The sequence below is a fragment of the Denticeps clupeoides genome, unplaced genomic scaffold (assembly GCF_900700375.1).
Source record: "Denticeps clupeoides unplaced genomic scaffold, fDenClu1.1, whole genome shotgun sequence".
Taxonomy (NCBI): Eukaryota; Metazoa; Chordata; class Actinopteri; order Clupeiformes; family Denticipitidae; genus Denticeps; species Denticeps clupeoides.
The window spans coordinates 57,446-68,677 of record NW_021629853.1 but is presented as its reverse complement, the minus strand read 5'-3'; the positions used below and the strand labels follow the sequence as shown (position 1 = coordinate 68,677).

Here is an 11,232-nt window from a genome sequence, read left to right as displayed (position 1 = left end):
CAACAGAAATTGTGCAACCTACAACTGAGAAACAAACAACCCAGCTTGCTTTCTACTACATCTGCAACACCTGACACAACAATATCATCCGTAACAGCTTTTCTGTCTACACCAGAAGTGAGTACAACCACAGCTTTCTACCTTAGAAACAAACTACATCTCAGCTGATTGCAACTGTATCTACAAACGTGGAGTTAACAACAACAGCAGAAGCTTCAACTACAACAGAATCCATTTCTACAACAACAATATCTCCTTCAACCACCTCCCAATCAACACAACTCACAACAACAGAAATTGTGCAACCTACAACTGAGAATCAAACAACCCAGCTTGCTTCTACTGCATCTACAACACCTGAGATAAAAACATTATCCCTGACAACTTTTGTGTCAACTCCAGAAGTGAGTAAAACCACAGCTTCTACCTTAGAAACTACAACATCTCACATGATTGTAGCTGTATCTACAACCGTGGAACTAACAACAACAACAGAAGCTTCAACTACAACAGAATCCATTTCTACAACAACAATATCTCCTTCAACCACCTTCCAAACAACACAACTCACAACAACAGATATTGTGCAACCTACAACTGCTTTTACTACATCTACAACACCTGAGAAAACAACATCATCCATTACATCTTTTGTGTCTTTACCAGTAATGACTACAACCACGGCTTTTACCTTAGAAACTACTACATCGCAGTTGACTACATCTGGATCTACAACTGTGGAATCAAGCACAACAGCTGAAATATTTGCTGCAACAGAATCAATTGATACTTCAACAGAAACAGTGGAATCAACCACAACAACGGAAGCTTCAAATACATCAGAATCAGTTTCAATGACAACAATATCTCCTTCAACATTTTCACAAATGACAGCACAAATCATAAGAACAGAAAGTGTGGAACCTACAACTGAGAGGCAAACAACCCAGCTTGCTTCTACTACATCTACAACACCTGAGATAACAACCTTAGACACTATAACCCCTCAATTGACAAGTACAGAAGAATCTACAACCATGGAATCAAACAGCACAAAAGAAGCTTCAGCTACAACAGAAGCAGTAAATACAAGCACTGCTTTTTTATCCATATTTCAAACAACAGGTCAACCCACACCATCAGAAACTGTGGAACCTACAACTGAGGGTCAATCCAGACAAATTCCTTTTACCACATTTAGAACACCTGATAAAACAACCACATCAACTGTCACAACTGAAGCATCATCTACAAAATTAGGTATAACTACAACCACTGCTCCTTCATTCACTTCCCAAAAACAAGTCAACTCACACCAACAGAAACTGAGGAATATACAACAGAAAGTCTAACAACCCAACTTCCTTCTACTACATCTTCGAAACCTGATATAACAACCACAAAAACTGTTGTGTCTACACCAGAATTGAGTAAGACCATAGCTTCTACCCTAGGGGCAATTACATCCCAGTTGACTACATCCAATTTTACAAAAGTGGAAACAACATCCATCATAAAGGAAAGTACTGTCTCTTCAACCACCTCCAAAACAACACAACAGCTCTCTACAAAAACTCCGGAACCGACAAATGAAAGTCAATTAATCCAATTTCCTTTATCTACATTTGATATAACACCTGATAGAACAACACCACCTTCTGGATCTATAACAGAACTGAGTAGCACCAATGCTTTACCTTTGACAGTACAACACCTCAGTTGACTACACCGACAAAAGAAAAAATGACTGCTACTTCTGGAACTTTACTGAGTTCTGCAACAACCTCAACAACTGCGCATACAGATATAAAAATGATAGCATATGTGTACTGCCACCTGGTCTTCAACTCTTCCACACCCATCGCCAGTGACACCGCAGCAGTTAATACTACACGCACACTTCTGTTGTCTTTATCTGCAAGCTTCAATCAAACAATTCAGATGGAAAATGTGACATATGAAGGTAAGTCAACTGTTAGAGCTACAAACTGTCAGAACTTTTTTCTAGATTTTATCACATAATTTTTCATACCTTCATGTAAAAAAGATGTCCTATTTTGTTAACTTTACAGAAATATCAGGCACTTCATATGCAGTTATCATCAGCTTAAGGCTAAACAATGTCAGCATGCCAGAGAAAAGTGAATCTGCAAACGACACATATAGCCGAATTCAGAATACTATTAATAACATGGTAAGTACAGTTTTAATGCATGGTACGTATTTGAAAAATTCCTGCTGAAATGCACTTTATAAATTACATAAAATTCCCATGTAGCTCAACACAGTCGTCAGTGATTTTGGACAAAGTCCTTTGACTTTCCAAAGTGCAAACTTCATGTAAGTCCTGACATTTTTCTGATGTTCATTTTCTCCATTCTTTATGTAAACAGCATTACAAACATCTTGCTAAAACGGTTACATGGAAAACGCCTTCAGATTTTAAACAGCATTATATTGTTGTCTTATCAGGATAAATTCAGATTTTATTGAAGGGCACATGGAGTATATCATCCAGGAAAATGAAAGTGGTGAGTTTCTGTTAATTCACTTGTAGCCTGTGGTAGATTTATTTTCTCTTATATAATGAAATGCATAAGTTATATTGGACATGAAGCATGAGTTTCGTTCGCATAAATAACCTTTTTATTATAATCTCTTGATGTGATTGTTTGCCTTAGCAGGTATGATCAGTACCACTACGGTGCCCATGATTCCAGTGTCAATCACCCCTCAAGTCAACATGTATGTAAAGTTTTCTATAGAGTACTTTTCAAAATTATGAGCTTGTCAATGAAATTTATTTTTGATCTGAAAACAATTGCTGCTTTTGTTTTATATAAAGAGTGGGGTCAGCGCTCATCTACGCTCATGTGGTCTTCAACTCTTCCACACCCATCGCCAGTGACACCGCAGCAGTTAATACTACGCACACACTTCTGTTGTCTTTGTCTGCAAACTTCTATCAAACAATTCAGGTGGAGAATGTGACATATGAACGTAAGTCAAGAGCTACAAGAGCTACAGGCTGTCAGAACTTTTTTCTAGATTTTATCACATAATTTTCATACCTTCATGTAAAAAAAATGTCCTATTTTTTAACTTAACAGAAATATCAGACACTTCATATGCAGTCATCATCAGCTTAAGGCTAAACAATGTCAGCATGCCAGAGAAAGTGAATCTGCAAACGACACATATAGCCAAATTCAGAATACTATTAACAACATGGTAAGTTCAGTTTAATGGATGGTACTTATTTGATAAATTCCTGCTGAAACACACTTTATAAATTACATAAAATTCCCATGTAGCTCAACACAGTCTTCAGTGATTTTGGACAAAGTCCTTTGACTTTCCAAAGTGCAAACTTCATGTAAGTCCTGACATTTTTCTGAATGTTCATTTTCTCCATTCTTTATGTAAACAGCATTACAAACATCTTGCTAAAATGGTTTCATGGAAAACGCCTTCAGATTTTAAATAGCATGATATTGTTCTCTTATCAGGATGAATTCAGATTATATTGAAGGGCACATGGAGTATATCATCCAGGAAAATGAAAGTGGTGAGTTTTTGTAAATTCACTTGTAGCCTGTGGTAGATTTATTTTCTCTTATATAATGAAATGCATAAGTTATATTGGACATGAAGCATGAGTTTCGTTCGCATAAATAACCTTTTTATTATAATCTCTTGATGTGATTGTTTGCCTTAGCAGGTATGATCAGTACCACTATGGTGCCCATGATTCCAGTGTCAATCACCCCTCAAGTCAACATGTATGTAAAGTTTTCTATAGAGTACTTTTCAAAATTATGAGCTTGTCAATGAAATTTATTTTTGATCTGAAAACAATTGCTGCTTTTGTTTTATATAAAGAGTGGGGTCAGCGCTCATCTACGCTCATGTGGTCTTCAACTCTTCCACACCCATCGCCAGTGACACCGCAGCAGTTAATACTACGCACACACTTCTGTTGTCTTTGTCTGCAAACTTCTATCAAACAATTCAGGTGGAGAATGTGACATATGAACGTAAGTCAAGAGCTACAAGAGCTACAGGCTGTCAGAACTTTTTTCTAGATTTTATCACATAATTTTCATACCTTCATGTAAAAAAAATGTCCTATTTTTTAACTTAACAGAAATATCAGACACTTCATATGCAGTCATCATCAGCTTAAGGCTAAACAATGTCAGCATGCCAGAGAAAAGTGAATCTGCAAACGACACATATAGCCAAATTCAGAATACTATTAACAACATGGTAAGTTCAGTTTAATGGATGGTACTTATTTGATAAATTCCTGCTGAAACACACTTTATAAATTACATAAAATTCCCATGTAGCTCAACACAGTCTTCAGTGATTTTGGACAAAGTCCTTTGACTTCCAAAGTGCAAACTTCATGTAAGTCCTGACATTTTTCTGAATGTTCATTTTCTCCATTCTTTATGTAAACAGCATTACAAACATCTTGCTAAAATGGTTTCATGGAAAACGCCTTCAGATTTTAAATAGCATGATATTGTTCTCTTATCAGGATGAATTCAGATTATATTGAAGGGCACATGGAGTATATCATCCAGGAAAATGAAAGTGGTGAGTTTCTGTTAATTCACTTGTAGCCTGTGGTAGATTTATTTTCTCTTATATAATGAAATGCATAAGTTATATTGGACATGAAGCATGAGTTTCGTTCGCATAAATAACCTTTTTATTATAATCTCTTGATGTGATTGTTTGCCTTAGCAGGTATGATCAGTACCACTACGGTGCCCATGATTCCAGTGTCAATCACCCCTCAAGTCAACATGTATGTAAAGTTTTCTATAGAGTACTTTTCAAAATTATGAGCTTGTCAATGAAATTTATTTTTGATCTGAAAACAATTGCTGCTTTTGTTTTAATTAAAGAGTGGGGTCAGCTCTCATCTACGCTTATCTGGTCTTCAACTCTTCCACACCCATCGCCAGTGACACCGCAGCAGTTAACGCTTCACGCACACTTCTGTTGTCTTTGTCTGCAAACTTCTATCAAACAATTCAGGTGGAGAATGTGACATATGAACGTAAGTCAAGAGCTAAAAGAGCTACAGGCTGTCAGAACTTTTTTCTAGATTTTATCACATAATTTTCATACCTTCATGTAAAAAAAAATGTCCTATTTTGTTAACTTAACAGAAATATCAGACACTTCATATGCAGTCATCATCAGCTTAAGGCTAAACAATGTCAGCATGCCAGAGAAAAGTGAATCTGCAAACGACACATATAACCAAATTCAGAATACTATTAATAACATGGTAAGTATAGTTTAATAGATGGTACTTATTTGATAAATTCCTGCTGAAACGCACTTTATAATTACATAAAATTCCCATGTAGCTCAACACAGTCTTCAGTGATTTTGGACAAAGTCTTTTGACTTTCCAAAGTGCAAACTTCATGTAAGTCCTGACATTTTTTTGAATGTTCATTTTCTCCATTCTTTATGTAAACAGCATTACAAAAATCTTGCTAAAACGGTTACGTGGAAAACGCCTTCAGATTTTAAATAGCATGATATTGTTCTCTTATCAGGATGAATTCAGATTATATTGAAGGGCACATGGAGTATCTCATCCATGAAAATGAAAGTGGTGAGTTTTTGTAAATTCACTTGTAGCCTGTGGTAGATTTATTTTCTCTTATATAATGAAATGCATAAGTTATATTGGACATGAAGCATGAGTTTCGTTTGCATGAATAACCCTTTTATTATAATCTCTTGACGTGATTTGTTGGTTTAGCAGGTATGATCAGTACCACTACGGTGACCCTGTTTCCAGCTTTAATCAAACCTCAAGTCAACATGTATGTAAAGTTTTCTATAGAGTACTTTTCCAAATGATGAGCTTGTCACTGTGATTTATATTTGATCTGAAAACAATGGATGCTTTTGTTTTATATAAAGAGTGGGGTCAGCTCTCATCTACGCTTATCTGGTCTTCAACTCTTCCACACCCATCACCAGTGAGACCGCAGCAGTTAATACTACACGCACACTTCTGTTGTCTTTGTCTGCAAACTTCTATGAAACAATTCAGGTGGAGAATGTGACATATGAACGTAAGTCAAGAGCTACAAGCTGTCAGAACTTCTAGATCTTTTTGCATAATTTTTTTTTTTTCATTCATCTCTGAAAGATGAAAGTATGTTTTGTTTACTTCACAGAAAGTTCAGAGACCTCATATGCAGTTATTATCAGCTTAAGGCTAAGCAATGTCAGCATGCCAGAGTTAAGTGAATCTGCAAATGACACATATAACCAAATTCAGAATACTATTAACAACATGGTAAGTACAGTTTAATGGATTCTAGTTATTTGTAAATTTCCTGCTGAAATGCATATATTTAATGACATTCTATTCCCATGTAGCTCAACACAGTCTTCAGTGAACATGGACAAACTCTTTTGATCTTTCAATATGCAAACTTTATGTGAGTGCTGACATTTAAAAAATCTTTTACTGTCTTAGTTTTTCATGTAAACAGCAGTAATATCTTGCCAAGACAGTTAAATGGAAAATGACTTTTTGATCTCTTATTAGGACAAATTCAGATCAAATTGAAGGGCTCATGGAATATACAATCCAGGAAAGTGAAACTAGTGAGTTTCTAAAATCTCTATTGGTAACATGTGGTAGTGGTGTTGTGACATTTTATTTGGTTTGATGTATTAAAATGCATATGCAGCGTAATGAGCATTTTTTGTTTGTAGTACATCCTATTTAATCATTATGTAACTCATTTTGTGTATGAATTCTCTATATCCATGTTTAGCCACACTATTTACAACTACAGCCACATCAATGTCTACAACAGAGGGTTTTGATACAGCAAGCGCAACTGAAGCTGAGCCTGCTAGCACAAAAATTACACTGTATGTATTATAATATAATACTTATATAATAATTGGTAACTGAACATCACTAATTTGCATTCTGTCACAGCCTTTGGTCAGGTGCATCAGTACCAGAGACCACTACGGTTCCTCAGACTGTGTATGTATAAAATCCTGAACCTTGTAATCTATCAACTAGCTTTAATAACATGTAGACAATTGTGATGTTCTGTTATGTAACAAAATATTCTGTCATGTAATTTGTAGACTTGGTACAGTTTTGATCTACATACGACTGGTGTTTCAAACTTTGGGTCCCATTCCCAGTGAGAGTGCAGTCCTCAATGCTGCTAACACCCTATTGGACTCTAGAGTCAGGACCACCCTGAATAATCCAGTGAAAATTCAAAATGTTACTTATGAGAGTAAGTCTCACGATTAGTGGTCTCTCCAACAACTTAATTAGATTATGTTTTTGTAAGACTTGAAAGCTAAAACAGCTATTTTGTAACATATTGCAACAAAACATTTGACCAAACTGTCCTTTTTCCAGGAATAAACAGCACTGCATTTGCTATCAACTTTGGATATGGCATCAGCAATGTTGTAATGTCATCACATTTTACCCTCAGAAATGACACATATATCTTAATTGAGAGTTCTGTCAATAAACTGGTGAGTTAAATATATACGTATTCAATTGCCAATAGAAGAATTTCAATGGATCACTATTCTAATTTCACTTGTTGTTTTCACCCACAGCTCAACATGATTTTGAGCAACAACAATACAGTTCCATTTACATTTGGACCTTTAAAATTTTTGTGAGTCAGTAGTGGAAGCATAAACTTCATTGTTCAGTATCATACACATTATTTCTTAAGCTCTCATGTACTGTTTTCTTATAGGGATGGAACCAATGAAATTCAGGCTGATGTACAATATGTTTTTAATGAGAGTGACTTGAAATCACCAAGTCTCTTCCTGGAGGAGATCATGAAACTTAGTGGTATGTTGTTGTTTTTTTGCCATATATTCCTAACATCAGTTCTTTTCGAGGTGTTCATGTTAGTCCCTTAGTTCTAGTCCCTGTAAAACAGACAATCTATGTTCATGGAGAATATTTGCGGGAATATAGCGCGCGGGGGGTGGGCGTGACATACGGGGAATGGGATTTATTAATAATAAATACAAATAAAAACGGCACAAGGGCCAATAACAGGGGAGCCCCGATGTCAAGCAGATTGGCGCCAGGTGCGTAACCAGCCGCACCCAATCGTGACAGAATTATTGTTCCAGTCTTACTCAAGGTGTCCCATTTCCTTTCCAGGTCTACAGCCAACCACAGCAACTATTACAGAAATAACAAGTAATAATACAACAACAGCATCAGCAGGAGGCTTTCCTGGATGGGCTTTAGCAATCATTATACCCTGCGGTATTGCAATCATCCTTGTTCCACTCTGGATCCTTCTTTGTGTAAGTCACATTATACATACTATACTAAATCTATACTAATCAGACACAACCTTACAACAACTTGTAAAAAAAAAAAAAAATCAATGTAGCAGATCTTTTAGTCTATATTATGAATTATGGATGAAACTGATCTTTTCCCATTATCCCAGTGATGCTTTATTAAAATAAGATCTTTGGGAATTTGGAGAAGTCAAAATTACTTTCCTTAAACCTTCCCAGAATATATAAGCTGTGTCTATAATATATCAGAGTGTGTCTATAAGTAAAGATAAACATAGAAGGGACTCTGCTTTCGCTGCTGTGTGATGATCTGCCTTTTCATTTTGGACAGGCTTCTTCTCTGTCTGTTTTTAATACCCCATCTTTTTTCATTGGCTATTGACACCCTGTGAGACATTGATATTTAGTATATTTAATTAGATTGTATATCTTTTTTGTTATTATTTTGTGAATCAATTCTTATAAAATTGTATTTGTTTCATTTTTATTCTCTGTACAGCACTTTTTTCCTGTGTGGCTCATTTAAAGTGCTTTATAAATAAAGTTGGTATGGTATGGTAAACTGTCATTTAGATGAAGGAGTGAAGAACATCACGTGTCTTCAAAAACTAGCAATCTTCCCATAGCACAGTCTACTTCTATTGCTTCCTTGAGCAAATAATGCACAAATACTTGTGTACATGAACTAAACATCAGAGTACTGTAAGCAAGTACTATGGTCAGCATAGACTCTCAGATCTTTTTGCAGCTACACAGTCCCAAAAGAAGCCAACTGCAACATATTTAATTCTAATTTGCATTATATAATTATATAATGAACCATTCAGTAATAGTTTACGTCGCCATTGACTGTTTTTGATGTTGTGGCATAAACAGTGATGATAACTGAGAAATCACTTATGACATGGTAAAACATCAGGTTACATTTGCATGCATGCTGACAAGATTTTATTTTTCAGCTAATGAAATTCTTTTTAGATTTTTTTCAAACAAAAGACATTTACAATTTAGGCTAAACATTCACTGTCACCTGGACTGATGAATACATGCAAAATAATAATATGAAAATTATGTTTTTTTTCTGGCAGTGTTTGCTGTGTGGCTGTTGCGCAGCCCTCAGGAGACGTTGGAGAAGACGGCAATCTTACAATGTTCAGTACACTACACGCAATGGTCTATTCTGAGTGTATTTGCACAAATAATGATTAACATGTATTATTTAAATGTTTGAAAAGTTGTTCTGTTACGAAATTAATGGGTTTTTGAGTTACAATGTAAGAATAGTTCAACTAACACAGTGTATGTTTCGTACAGACAGTATGGTTCTTATTGTTTTGTGAATCTGCTTGTATTTATTAACTTATTTTTAATTATTCAATTTACTGTATTTAATTTCTTCATTTATGCAAAGGTTTTATAACATTAGTCATTATGTTATTAAATTATTTAACATTATATTTATTAAACATGTGTGTACCATTTACCGTTCTGCTACTCTGACCTGCTGTAATAAAAAAAATAAAATAAAATTCTCAGATATTAATAAATGGTAAAAAAGCAAACACAAACATCCGGTCCATATTACCTATACTTTCAGTATGATATGATGTTTGTAAATTTGTTTCAGTGATTGGTAAAAATTGTTGTAAATTAGCTTTATTAAATTTTTTGTAAAATTGAATTTTAATTTGGTTTGCTAATCTCAGCCACCATCACCATATGATGCGTTTTAATTATGGCAAGAGGAAGTGAAATGGAGGCTAGAAGGAGGCTAGGTGACTATGCTTTAAACTAGCACATTTTCCCACACATTTTCTTTTCTTCTTAGCTTAGTGTACATGCAAAAAAATCTGGGCTTTTTAAAAACTCTAGTTGTCAGTTCGAGCTCAGGACAGGTTTGATCTTGTCAGGTTCAGGTCGGGTTATTGCATAGAGCCCCACCCCAGCATTCAACATAAATCTTCATGTTCTGATGCAATCGAAGTGATTTTAGTAACGCTTATTGTTACGGAACCACTGCGGGACCAGAACGTGAGTGTGTATTGGAAGAAACGAGGTACCCAGGTGCAATTGGATGCAAGGAAGCAGGTAAGTTTCCGCCAGTTTAATATGCAAACGAGAGCCAGTGTGAGCCTCAACACCACACGGATGTTGATGTTCGCATTCTAAATTGAATTGGGGAAGGAATAGGATGAGAGGAAAGATTTGAGAGTTGAGGAGATGAACAGGATAAATCTTACGTAGCTGAGGTGGAAAAGAGCAGAGTCGAGTTGATGAATGCCTATCAATGTGTGAGCAGCTGGCAGTGACCAGCTTGCCAATTTATGGGTGTTACGTTACTGTCAGGATTGCCTGCAGCTGGGCTCCACACCTGACTCCAATCCTGACGCCCCATAAATGCCGGAAGTTTCCGCCCCTTCTGGGTCTCCGGCATTTTCGTGAACTTCAGTTGATAACAGTGTTTGTAATTTGAGTTCTGGCAATCGCCACACACCTACGGGTTAGTTTATGTTCGTAATTTAAGTTAAATTGTTTTCGGCCACCGCGCCATTGTTTATTTGTATTTCCTTATTGTTTGTTATAATAAAACCCCCTTCCCAGTATGTCAAACCTCTGCGCATCCTTCCCTCGTAAGTCCATAGTCGTGACAGTTACCATCATCTCTGTGTTGTTTCCGGTCACGTGGATGGACACACGTTAAAAATAATGCTGTGAGATGCTGTACACATTGAAACTGAGTACTTCCCAGCCTGTAGGGGGTGTATGAGGAAGGGAAGAGAAAAGGGAATTTGAAGTGCAAGGAGAGAAGAATAAAATAAAGACCAAGAATGTGGTTGACTGTTCGTCTGTCTCCACCAACAGTTG

The 11,232-nt window shown here is 36.0% G+C and overlaps 1 protein-coding gene across 6 annotated transcripts; it reads left to right on the top strand.

Moving 5' to 3' along the window:
* The first annotated feature begins 1,698 nt into the window (after positions 1 to 1,698).
* Positions 1,699 to 9,866, top strand: LOC114776059 (uncharacterized threonine-rich GPI-anchored glycoprotein PJ4664.02-like). 6 transcript variants are annotated; one of them, XM_028966661.1, is made up of 22 exons: positions 1,699 to 1,963; positions 2,073 to 2,194; positions 3,315 to 3,376; positions 3,510 to 3,568; positions 3,722 to 3,782; positions 4,920 to 5,074; positions 5,187 to 5,308; positions 5,391 to 5,452; positions 5,586 to 5,644; positions 5,795 to 5,858; positions 5,959 to 6,113; positions 6,219 to 6,340; positions 6,424 to 6,485; positions 6,596 to 6,654; positions 6,828 to 6,927; positions 6,998 to 7,048; positions 7,156 to 7,313; positions 7,442 to 7,563; positions 7,651 to 7,712; positions 7,797 to 7,897; positions 8,219 to 8,367; positions 9,456 to 9,866. In XM_028966661.1, exons 1-22 carry the CDS (start codon positions 1,744 to 1,746, stop codon positions 9,549 to 9,551), a joined length of 2,223 nt encoding a protein of 740 aa, XP_028822494.1. In that variant the 5' UTR covers positions 1,699 to 1,743; the 3' UTR covers positions 9,552 to 9,866. The 6 variants fall into 6 exon arrangements, with proteins under 6 accessions (XP_028822494.1, XP_028822496.1, XP_028822490.1 ...); XM_028966663.1 differs by having other exon boundaries at positions 3,719 to 3,782; positions 5,798 to 5,858; XM_028966657.1 differs by having other exon boundaries at positions 3,719 to 3,782.
* The last annotated feature ends 1,366 nt before the right edge of the window (positions 9,867 to 11,232 follow it).